We start from the raw sequence: 13,242 nt of genomic DNA, 5'->3' as shown, positions 1-13,242 counted from the left end.
TTATATATATATGTGTGTGTATTTATAATAAATATATATATATGTCAGTAATTTTGTAAATCTGTGTCTCTCCATGTCTCCAGAATATTAATTTGGACATGTAAAGGTCTAGAACTGGAAATATCTCGAGACTATCTCATAAAAACTCTTTGTTTTAGTATTATTATTTTTAAGGATTTTATTTATTTATCTGACAGAGAGAGACACAGCAAGAGAGGAAACACAAGCTGGGGGAGTGGGAGAGAGAGAAGGAGTGGAAGGCAGAGCTTAATGCCTGAGTCACCCACGTGCCCCCAAAACTTTTCGTTTTATAGATGAGAAAATTTAGAGAGGTGAAGTGATTTTTATAAGAGCATATTGTGAATTAATGGCTGGGTCAGGACCTTTGACTTCCTATTCGTTATCACCATGTCACAAGGTAGAAATTTTAGAAGGTCAGCTCTGAGATTTATTAAGAGTTATGTTAAATTACAGTGAAGAGATAATCTTTAGTTGAAAGTAAGTTCTACGGTAATTGTCCTCAAGCAGTAGAATTTGATTCAGGTGGATATTTCTGGTTTTTGTTTTTAAAAACAACCTCTTCAGATGTTTCTAATTATGGAAGTACTTAGGTACGTTAAATTCATAGTCCGTATAGAAATCTTGCAAAATACAGAAAAATAGAAGAAAAACTAGGAAAGGATTTGATAATGATGTAGATTTATTTCACAGCCTATTAACATTATATTATGATTTTTATCAAAAATTATTCATCATTTTAACAATGTTTAGGTGCTTGCCAAAGGTAGTAGATAATTTGGGAGAACATTATTATTTTCCATATGCTACTTTTAAAAAGGTTAGTTTTAGTTCTGAGTCTTAAATGTAGGATAAAAGGAGCTTCTTTTAAAAAATTATTTCACATTTATATATGAATTTTATAAGTAAATGATATGCATATTACATAATAAATAAAGACAATGAAATAATAGTGCCAGAGAATATAGAGTAATAAAGATTAAGAGGAAGCTACTATAATTTATCAAGATACTCAGTCCTGGGGCTTACAACCAACTGAGGATGAAGGAGATAAGTGATAGGTTCTAAAGCTCTCATTACCAAGTTTATCAAATTAATGGAGAGGCTGGGTTTTAGCATGTATGACAAAGGGTTTTTTTTGCATAGATGAGAGGAACCTAATAAAAAAAAACCATTAAGATTAAATAACTTTCAAATGTAAACATCATGAGATAGTTTTTTTTTTTTTTAACATCACTTCAAATGAAACTGAATTTTAAACTGTGTTCAAAGAAATCTTTAAAGTTTACTTGTGTTTCATGACAACCATGTGATCATTTAAAATATCTTCTCTGGTGTCAAGGAGAAATGAATACTTTAGTGGAAATAGGAATGTATGAGTAACTTTATTTTTGAGAATATTAGTAAACATTTTCACTGTTAATAATTATGAGGCATTCTGTAACCACTGACTGAAATGATCAGGCCAAACTTTGCCTCTTCTCACGCTTTTCCTGTCTCAAGAGAAGGCTCTATATTCTTTTTCATTGTTACTTGGCATTTTTCAAGCTTTTATCTCAAAAAGAATGTTTTCTGGTTTTTTTTTTTTAACATTTTCTATTCAGATTTTTGCAGTTATATAATTTTTTTTTCATGGCTAATCACATGGCAAAAATTAAAAATATTTAGACTCAAATTTTTAAAGCAAGGAATAGTTAATACATTAAAATGCCATCATGGTAATTATATCCTTATGAGGCATGTGTAATACAGTAGGCCATCTAGTATGTCAGGGATATTCCAGAAAATGTACTGGGCAGTCTCCTTGTAATTGCAAATGATAAAAACACAAATAAAAATTGGCTATGAGTGATTTTAGGTATGGCTAGATCTAAGGTTTCAAATGTCACCATGTCTGTCTGTCTTTGTCTTCCTGTTCCTCTCTGTGCATCTCTTCCTTCACTGTTCTTATCTCTACCCCTTCCTTGTATCTCCATTCCTTCCAACCCACTACTGCTTTCATCCAGTTTAGGCAAGAAGGAAATGGAGGCAGGAGATTGTTCTGTTTCATTCCCTCTTTTATGTGGGGTCTGGAGTTCCCTGGTAGAAGTTTGAAGTCCAAATAGACCACTTATATAAAATGATCTTTTTTTTTTTTTTTTTAAGATTTTATTTATTTATTTGACAGACAGAGATCACAAGTAGGCAGAGAGGCAGGCGGTGGAGGGGGAAGAAGCAGACTTCCCGCTGAGCAGAGAGCCCTATGCGGGCCTCAATCCCAGAACCCTGGGATTATGACCTGACCTGAAGGCAGAGGCTTAACCCACTGAGCCACCCCAGTGCCCCTGATCTTTTCCTTTTTGATATTATCAGTAGCTTACATCTTACAGAGGTAGGGGATGAGCCTCTTTTGCTGTCATTATTTTTTCTTATGCCACATATACAGGTAGTAACAGGGTATATTTAGTAGTACAGGCACTGGTAGTACAATAGCAGGCCCCTGGAGGTGGACCAGGAGCTAGAATTCAGCAATAAAGCAGCAGGCAGGATTCACCCCTTTAGAAGTTTGTGACTTGCTTTTTTTTTTTTAGGGTTTCTTGATTTTATTCTGTGGGGGTGTATACATTTTATATGGTTTAGAAAGGAGAGCCTTGTATATAAGGTAACCATACTTCCCTCTTTGCTTTTGGTTCCTCCCTGTTACCCTATCAAAATTACTATATCATCTTCACTTTTAAAAGGTAGTAGTTTTGTTGATAAACTTATATGTAACCGCAGTTACTCTTTTGAAGCAGCATCTAAGATATTTTCCAGTTCTCAGATTTTTCTGTGTAGGGAAAACAAGAATGCTTATTCCCTTTGCCTGGAATGAGAATTGAATAACTTAAATGAAGTAATGAATTCTTAGAAACTCAGTAGCTACAGTATAATCAGCACCTCTTAACAGCTGTGTCAACCCATTTTTTAGATTAAGTACTGTATTTTAAGTACCCATTTTTTCGATTAAATACTGTGTTTTAGCCGGTAAGAGAGATCCTAATGTGATCTACAAAGCCTAGTGAAAGATTGAAGCACTTTGGGGGACTTGTGAACTTTTCCATTCTAGTATATTCTGGAATTTCAACATACCGTGGTTTGTGGGATTTATGTGAGACCAATCCGTTGGGCCTAGACCATGCCAGGTCTTAGTTACCAAGGAGTGTGATAAATACACAAGTTTGTGAGTCCATGAATCTTCGGCACATAAATGATCCATAAGGTTTTTAGGCTATGGAATGATGGGAAAGAGACTGCTAATCTGAACCTGGGAAGTGAAACAGAAAGGACAAGAATTTGGAATAAGTTAAATGATTTATCTAGTTGAAGAATGAAGCCAGGTTTGGTATTAGATGGCTAGGCCTAAGGCATAGATGTAGATCAAAAGAGCAAGACTGGACACATGGTCCTTAATCTGAGAATGTGGTCCATCTATTGCTGAATGTACCCTTCCTATATACTCTCATGAACTAGCAACATGGTTTTGTTGGGATCAAAGAATGTTAGACAAGTCAGCTTTCCATTAATGCCCTTCACAGTTGAAGTAACTTTTATGGAGTAGCTGCAGCAAGAGCAATGGTAGGGAACAAGGTATAGTTATGGAAATATTTGACCAATGTAGAAACAATCTTTTTCTTGTTTAAGTAATAAAGTATATACTCAGGAAATTAAACATAGGAAAAATTTAATTTATGCATTTACAGATTTATACATTTAAATATTCTTTCTATAGAAATATTCTTTCTATAAAATTTATACATTTAAATATTCTTTCAGTGTTTTTAAATAAAATACTTTAACTTTTTACTATAAGTGTGACTTTGAAATATGGTGTTAGCATCAATTAAACAAGCAACAAAGCTTGTTTAATTATCATAGAGTTTTATCAAAATTTTATTTGTCGGGTTTCTCATCTATCCGTCTTTCACAGGCTTGACACTACTCTCATAGACTTTACTGACATGAAGTGCCAACGAGGGGATTTAAGCTTCATTTTCAATGGGGATGCGGCACCCTCTGAATCTTTTGTAGTATTAGACAATGAACAAAAAGTTTATCAGCGAATACACCATGAGGTGAGCATGTCATCTTGTCAGTATTTCTCTAAATGGTTTTTTAAAAATATGTATGTATGCAACCAAACGTCAATGTAATTGTTTTAAAAGTCATAAAGTATAGGTGAGATGGTTCATTCCCAGTGCTTTCATTTCTTTACTAATATCTTTAAGGTTTTTTTGTTTGTTTGTTTTTTAATATTCAGATCTTCATCCTGACCTTCCATTGAGACCATTTGCTCATAATTCACTGATGATCTTCTAGTTAAATGAACTCCAACTTCTTTTAGTTCTCATTTGTAGCTCTGATTTGTTGCACCTGTGCCAGCCCTTTTACCATTTATTATCTTGCTACCTTAGCTTCTTTTAATCTTCCTGACCATCTCCATCCCCTTAGTAGCAACATCTCTTTTGGCTGTCCGTCTGTACTCTTTTTTTACTCTTTTACTGTCCTTAACTTTTTGGCTGCTTTATCTTCTCCCTCTTAAAATACAAAAATATCTTCCTTCTGTTATGTCGTATCTCCCCATTTGTATTGCCTGTATAGCAGGCAAAATCATATACACGTTTATCTTCATCCTTTTTTCCCTGAATGCCCTGCTATAAACCAAAGAAAAAGTTTTTCCTGTATCTATACATCATAGATAACCTTAAAAATGTTTTTAAATCAACATTTTATTTTACCACTGTTGCTGTTCTTTTCTATTCTTTCTTCTCCTCTCTTCTCTTCTCTTTCCTGGTACCTAACATGGGGCTTGAACTCATGACCCTGAGATTGAGACTGAGCTGAGATCAAGAGTCAGATGCTTAACTGACTGAGCCACCCAGGCACCCTGCTTTTCTTTTGGTTTTGTTTTTCAACATTTCATTTCCCTACATAGTCATTCACCACATCCTGTGGCTTCTTCCTTAATATCTCTTATTTTAGACCCTCCTCCTACTACCATGCCTATTGATGAGACTTTAATTACATTGTATGTATACTACTAAATACTTTCCTGTCAGTGAGCAATGAAGATTTAGATTGGAAGAGGAGAAGAAAAAGATGGTATTCCTTGTGGAGGAAACAGGATGAATAAAGTCAGGGAAGTGGGAATGAGAATGGTATGTTTGACAAACAGAAAAGAGGTCTGACTGTGGTGAAGGTTTCTGTTACTGAGAGTGGGCATGTGGTTTGTGGAAGGCTTTAAAAGCCAGATAAGATAAAAGAATCTGCTGTAGTTGGCAATAGAGAATTATGGCTCCTCAAGTAATTTAAGTGCTTTACAGATTTTTTCATTAAATCTTTAATCTATCAGAGCAAATAATATTATTATCTTCATTTTACAGATTAGAAAATTGAGGCTTATAGATGTTAAATGACATCTTCAAGTTCACACAACTAGTATGTAAGATGGGTTGGGAAAATAGGGAGATTAGAGGTAGGGAATTTATGGAAGTTTTTATTTTTTTACAGTTCTACAGTTGAGAAGTGATAAGGCTCTTGACTAGGATTATACAGTGAACACCTAAAAAAACTAGAATGAAAGATTGTGATTTGGTACTAGTTTGAATGTAGTAAATTAAGAATTAGAAAGATTTAAGGGTAAGTATATTGCTTCTGCCTTGAAGAGTGGAATGATGGTGGTGCCAGAGATAGAACTGGAAGATCTGGAATGTATATGTTTGAGGTTTTAGATGATGTTAGTTTTGAGTCATTTGCTAAAATCAATGTACTTACTTCAATCCTGTCTTTATCAGACTTCTTGGTCTATTATTGGAAACTTAGTTCTTAAAATTATAATTTCCTTACGATTTGACTTTGGTCAAGCGATCTTTTCCCTTCTCTTCTTATTCTTTGTTGCCTGTTCCTTTTTCTCTGCCACCTCTTGAAAATTGGTGTACCCTCAATGTGGTTCTCATTTTGATAAACCGTCAGAATAATCTCGTCTATTCCTACATCTTGAGCCACCTACCACGGGTTGATGATAGATCTCTCAGTGGAGATCTATCTACGTAAGTTCCTAATGGATATCAGGTACCTCAAAATTCAGCTCATCTAAAACTTAATTCTCTTTTTTCCCCTCTAAACTCCAAACCTGCCCTCTCTCCCATTGTCCTTCGTTTGATGAATGACATCATTCTCTATTCAGTCAGGAGACTGTGAGTTATTTTTGAAATATTTCTTGTATTCCATGTTTCCTAGAACAAGTGTGGTCCTTTCTGTCTCCCTAATGTCTTATAATTACCTCTTTTTAATCATACCATTACTGCCACAATTCAGATATTCATTATCTCTCAACCGGACCGTTACAAAATGGTCATCAAAAACATGACTATTGGGCACCTGGGTGGCTCAGTGGGTTAAGCCACTACCTTCGGCTCGGGTCATGATCTCAGGGTCCTGGGATCAAGTCCCGCACTGGGCTCTCTGCTCAGCAGGAAGCCTGCTTCCCCTTCTCTCTCTGCCTGCCTCTCTGTCTACTTGTGATCTCTCTCTGTCAAATAAATAAATAAAATCTTAAAAAAAAGAGTTATAAAAAACCAAACCAAACCAAAACAAAACATGACTATCCTGGTCCCCTTCTTGTCTGCTTCTAAATCATCCCATATATTGGAGATAGATTGAACATTGAAAGCAACTTCATGAAACCTGCCTTCTTTAATGATACTTTAAAAGATCCTGTTTCCTAAAGAATGAAATCCAAATTCCTTCACATGACCTGGAACCCTCTGTGACCTGACTTTTGCTTATTTTTCCAGCCTGTTTTTATTTTACTATCTTAGATACCCTCATACTGAGCTCTTTGCAGTTTTTCAGATGTGCTATGCCATTTAGAGCCTCATTCCTTTGTTCACATTGTTTCCACCTCCTGGAATGCTCTTCTTCTTGTACTTCATACTTTTGGGGCATCTACTTAGTGTTACTTCCTCCTTTGCCAGGTGACCATTATTTTGTTCATGCTCCTACTGAATCTGGTACTATAGTGCTTCTAATGCTATATTCATTTATGTGGCATTCTTCCTCTGCTCCCCATGGTTCCTTTAGTTGTATTCTCTGGTACCTAATACAGTGCATCAATACATTCCAGGCTGGAGTTTGTCAAACACTTTCTGTAAAGGGAGAAAGAGTAAATATGTTAGATATTTATATATATTTTTTGGGCCAGATGGTCTCTGTCACAACTACTCAACTCTGCTTTTAGTAACCTAAAAATAGGTATAGAGAGTATTTCAATGAATGAGTGTGGCTATACTCCAATTTATTTATAAACACAGGTAGTACACTGGATTTTGCCTACTGGCCATAGTTCACCAGCCTTTATTCTAGACTCTTGGATAATTTATTAAATAATTTGACCTCTTGCATATTAAAGACAATAGGTTAGCTACTAGGCAACAAGTGAGCTAGAAGCATGGCATTGAAATAGAAGCCAGAGAGTAAGGCTACTAGTGTAAATATTAGCTAATCTTAAAGTAGCAATGGAATTATGAAAGGATTGGTATTTAGGGTGTATGTGTGTGTGTGTTTTATACCTAAAAAAATATAGAAAAGCTTGATTTTGAGCATCAGTCCTCAAGGCAGGGAATAGTTATTGTTTATTCTAATATACATACGTAAATAATAACTGTTCAATAAATGTTTCTTTAACAAATGTTATTAACGATTGATCTTTTTCAATGATGTGGTTAGGAGATGGCCTGTCTATGATTTTTAGAAGAGTTCTGTTGCAAAAGTTTATTTAAAAAGAGCGTCTTTGAAACTTAAGGCAAATTTCTTCATAGACAGTGTTGTATATAGTATTGTTCCGAAGCTAATACATGAAATTCTAATTGATTTAGAGTATATTTGAAACAGAATGCCTGACAGTTCTATACCTATGCCAGCTAAAGTTTTTCTTTAGAAAACTGTGTTCAGAGTTAGTTTGGTTATTGGAGCTACATTTTCACCTCTTACAGCTTTAGCATTAATATCAGGATTTTTCATTCTTCACTTGTAAGGGTGAAGGAAATGGCCCTGTTCCAGTCCCAGGGTATTGCTGTGGTTTTGTTTTTGTTTTTTTTTCTATTGACTTATAAGTTCAGAAATAGATTATATCTGGGTGAAGTTTGGTGGTTAAGAATAGAAAATGGGCCTCTTGGGAAGCTAGAAATCTAGAGATAGGGGAAATAGAGCCTCTAGTCATATCTTATTCCCTAGTCACTTCTCTAGTTTATGGCTTTTTTCTCCTTCTTTCCCCTTAGGACACTGTAGTCCTAAGTATCAGAGATTCTCTTCTTGGCCTATTAGAGAATAGAACCTCATTTTATACCTACTCATTTACCCTTCTGTACCTGATCATTTAGTCTTCTATCTCTGAAGCAAGCACAAACCTTTTTTTCTCACTTAAAAAAATAATTATTAATCAGTTATTATATATCCGCACTGGGAAATATTTAGAGGATAAACCAGAAACAAGACTAATTATTATGTTTTGAAACTATGGTTTTTTATTTTTGGGTTCCCTTTCTTGCTATAAGGAATATAGAGATGATCGCTTTTCTTCTTTCCTTCTCTCCTCTCTTTTTCTTCCTTTCTCCTTCCATTCCTTCCACTTACAGTTATTGGGAAAGGAAGGCTCAAATGATAGTGGTGGGTCTTTGGAGGAAAAAGAGTTAAAGTAAGATTGATCTATATTTGAAGAAAATCTTGATAAGGGAATTTTGTCTCAGACCTCTCAACTTAATCTTTTAAAATTGCTCTACATACTCTATATTTCTGTAATCAGTAACCCAGTATTGTTTCCATGACCTATCTTTAATAATATAAGAGTACTGTATTTTATGTGCCCCATATTTACAGATTTATAATTAGCCATAATTCTAGTTCATTTAGAGATACAGAGTTAAAACTTCTATAATTGGTTTTTAGATTAAGACTTAACATTTTTTAGAATCTGTCCTTTTTGGTTTTAAAATCTGTAACATTTAATTGTTGATATTTTCATATGTAGTACTAATAACCTTTGGAAACCTAGATTCTTATATTTAACTTATACCCCCACTACAGGAATCAGAGATGGAAACAGAAGAAGAGGTTGACATTTTAATGAGTAGTGATATTTACTCTGCAACTTTATCAACCAAATCAATTTCTTTCACGCGTGCCCAAACAGGATGGCTTTTTCGGGAAGATAAAACAGTATGTGTAAATCTTGATTTTTCAACTTTAAAAATTGCTCAGTATTTCATGTTACCAAAATGACGTGGTGGAAATGTGGAAGAAGTAGCTTACTGAATTGTCTCCCAATGGTTTATTCCCTCCTCCTTAATCCAGATAGGGAATTATAATGGTTGTTTACAGAGTTAGAAGATATTCTTATAGAATCAAGGAGAGAAAGTTTAGCTCATTTGACTTTTGTTGAGAAACATTCTTGCTGTCAGCTGCCTTGTTATTCACAGGGAAACATGGTTCCATTACCTTTCTAATGATTTTATTCCTTAAGACCACAAAGAGGGATACACTTTTGAATTTGTTTCCCTGAACCTTTCTTTTTTCTACTTTTAGACTTTTACATATTTAAAACTATTTACTCACTCAGTATCCGTTTCTCAGTATTCCATTCGTATGACTGGAATTAAATAAGCTTATGTTTCTAAAAAAATAAATAAGCTTTCATTTCTATAACAGTCATTAAATTAAATTTCCATGGAGGTTCCCTCATTTGTGAATTGTAAATTCTTTCCATAATTCCCATTTCATCTGCCAGCAAGAGGTTATATAAGGCTATTCAAAATATATTTAAAAATTTTTAAATATATCTAAGAGAAGCATTTTATAAAGTTTTAAATACAATTAATAAGTCATCACAGAGGCAACTGGTTAGCTCGGTCAGTGGAGCATGCAACTCTTGATCTTAGGCTTAGGAGTTCAAGTCCCACACTGAATGTAGAGATTACTTAAAAGAAAAATCTTAAAAAAAAAAAAAAAGAAGAAATCACATAGGTGAGGGCAAGATCTACTGCTTTCAACAGTTGGGTTTTAAAAATTATGTTTTATTACATAGAGTAGAAATGAATATATTCTTACTGGAAAAGCAAAATAGGTTTTATTAGGGTTCCCTGAGGAGGAAATTGGTAGGAGATCACTCTCTTTCTATATCTCTATATCTCTACATGTAGATACATATGTACCTACCTATATACAAAGATTTGGATATAGAGAAAGAAGGTGGGAGGGGTTTAATTACACACAAAAAACAAAAAACAAATAATAAAAAAAAACCCACAAAAAAACCCTCCACAGTAAAATCTAGGCAGTGTTAGACCAGACAACTGGGCACCATAGTCTAGTTAAATTTATACAAAATTAATCACCACACAACCTCATACAAAAACATGAAAAGATTCCTTATTACTAACTCAGTCACCAGAGTACTTTGTAGAGAATTATGCATTTGTATATCCTCTAGATCATTTTTTATTCTCTGCATACATAAATATGTATCCATAGTAATATGTATCTTTAGTTGTTGATATTTATTTTTTCTAGTGTTATATTGTGTTCTTCACTCTTTAGTATGTTTAGAAAATTTTTTCTTATCAGTGGTATCACTTCATTCCTTTTGGCAACTGCATAGTATTCCATTGTATGGATATATTGTAGTTTATTTATCTAGTCTCTTATTTATGGACATTGTGATAAATGACACACAATTGTACCCAGTTTTCTGCTATTACAAGTAATATTGCATTTACCATCCATTTATATGGCCTTGCATTGTCTCTTATAGATAGCAAAAAGTGGAATGGTTGGATTATGAAATGTATATACCTAAGATTTTTATTGATATGATGATTTACTTTTAATAAATTCTCTTTCATTATAAGATTTCAAAAACTGAGAATTACCTCCTGAGAATTTCTCAACCACAGATAAATTCTCACTATTAGATGTAGGTTCATGAACTTTATTTTCAAAACATATTTGGCAGCAAATAGTATAGGATTACCAGTTGTAAGCTCCCACACTGCAATCCATTTGTTGGCTTGAAGTCTTATTTGTACTCTGTTCTTCTGGACAGCATTAGAAGGATCACCTCAAGAGAAGATAAAAATTGAAGCTGCTATTCATCTAGTGCTACTGCTAAGCAGCTCAAAGCTCTTGAACAGCGTCTAGGTGATCTTCTTAAATCTTTGACAGGTAAGGAGGGAGTCAGTAATACTTACGGTTCCCATTTTATAGGTAGAAACAGGTGCAGAATGCTTTATTTTTTGATGATTGGTAAGAAGGCCACCAAGAACAAGATGGACATGAAAACAGCCCTAAACATGTAATTTTGGAATGCCAGAAAACATCAGTAAGATGGAGACCAAGTGATTTTCATGTAGTTAGAAATGGGAAGCTTGTTTTCAGTAAGCTTTTGATCATGGTTTTTGTAGCAAGGTGTTTGAAACTGACCTCCCATGGGTTTGAAAAAGGTTGAAGGTTAATGTTGAAGGAGGTCTTCATTGAAAGGAAATAACAGCTGTTTCCTTGATACCATTTATATCACTTGCATTTCCTTATCCTAATCCATAACGTAAACACTTAATTGTAATTGTATTGGTGAACAAGACTATTCTGTCATTCTCTCTTCTTTATTGAAAGCAGCTAGCAACCGTAACTTGAAGTTAGATCTTGTTAGAGAATAGAGTATTGGAGCAGGTAATTGTTTCTAGTTGTGCTAGGGATTCCTATGTGAATTAGAGTATTTCTTTTTATTCTACTTTTTTTTCTATCTATAAAATGGGAACAGTAATTATCCCTGACCCCTCCTTGTTACTCATGATTGAATATCAGCTAAAAAAGTTTTCAGATAGCTTCGTGCTACTTGGGAATAGATTCTAAAGGAATACTATGTGGTATTTTTATTTAAATTTAATTTCATTTGCAGATTTACTACCATACATCTTGTGTGTTTAAAATTTTCATTTACAAATGTGAAATGTATAGTTTAAATATTTTTCAATTTAATAGAATATGTAAGATAATTTGATAAGCTCAGTTACCAAAGGGAGTATTTATGTTACATGTTATGGAAAAACGTATATATTACTTTGAAACTTTCTTTTTAATCTAAGATAAACTTAATTCATTTTATTATTTTGAAATATTTGAGTATTTTATTATTTTGATTAATTTCATTTTAGGAGAGAGTAGGAAACTTTTTGGCAGACTTTTATCTGGTGAATGGACTTGTTTTAGAATCAAGAAAAAGAAGAGAACATCTTAGTGAAGAAGATATTCTTCGAAATAAGGCCATTATGGAGAGTTTGAGTAAAGGTGGAAACATAATGGAACAGAATTTTGAGGTATAATGTTTACTTCTAATTTATAATGTTCTAATAAGACTTCATTCCTGGCACTCAGTTAATTTATATAAGTACACTAAGTACACTCACAGTTTTTTTAAAAATTAATTAATTATTATTATTATTATTATTTTTTACTATATGTCACCTTTTATTTTTCTTTAATAGGGTCTTTGGTAATTTTTCGTTAATGTATTATTGGTCTTTGAGTCTTAATTAATAGATATAAATTGTTTTATAAGCATGAAACCAAGTGTTAATTTTTAATCCGTGTCCCTTTGCATATCTTCTTTTTCCTACTTCACCAACTGAAATCTTGTGTTGCTTTGAAGGCCCAGCCAAAGATTTACTCCCCTTATGAAATCATTTCTAATCTATACCTTCCCATAAGTTTTGTGTAGCATGTGTATATTAAGAACATGCTATATGCAAAAAATTGTGTGACAGTAGGGGAAGGGGAGGGGAAGTTAGGAAATACAAAGGTATATGAGACATCGTCACTGGGATATTAAATTTATTTTTTATTTTGAAAATTTTAGATTTTAGATTTACAAAAAAGTACAAAGAATTTCTCATTACTCTTCGAGATTTCCCAGATGTTAACATTTAATTACAATGGTATAGCAGTGTTTTACAAATTAAAGGTGGCATAGGGACCTCTTAATTTAGGGACCCCACTAATTTAGTGGGCTGTGACCACCCTTTTTAAAAGAGAAAAAAAATTAGAACCTCAACGAAGATGTTAGAGTAAAACCAGAACACATGACATGTAGTATGGGTCATTACTTTATGAGATAATATTTTAGGGGTGTGTGTGTTTATAAATACGGATATGTGTGAG

At 33.6% G+C, this 13,242-nt stretch overlaps 1 protein-coding gene across 2 annotated transcripts in view; it reads left to right on the top strand.

Moving 5' to 3' along the window:
- Positions 1-13,242, top strand: part of ANKRD13C (ankyrin repeat domain 13C) — a 98,350-nt gene that overhangs the window by 56,067 nt on the left and 29,041 nt on the right. For both annotated transcript variants that reach the window (XM_082686462.1, XM_082686463.1), the window contains exons 7-9: positions 3,965-4,109; positions 9,118-9,249; positions 12,240-12,401. In XM_082686462.1, coding sequence (XP_082542588.1) covers positions 3,965-4,109; positions 9,118-9,249; positions 12,240-12,401 — 439 coding nt within the window. The remainder of the gene's footprint in view (positions 1-3,964; positions 4,110-9,117; positions 9,250-12,239; positions 12,402-13,242) is intronic.

This window comes from Mustela nivalis (assembly GCF_964662115.1).
Source record: "Mustela nivalis genome assembly, chromosome: 10".
NCBI lineage: Eukaryota > Metazoa > Chordata > Mammalia > Carnivora > Mustelidae > Mustela > Mustela nivalis.
Note: the sequence above shows the minus strand (reverse complement) of the source record. Positions and strands in the feature narration are given on the sequence as shown.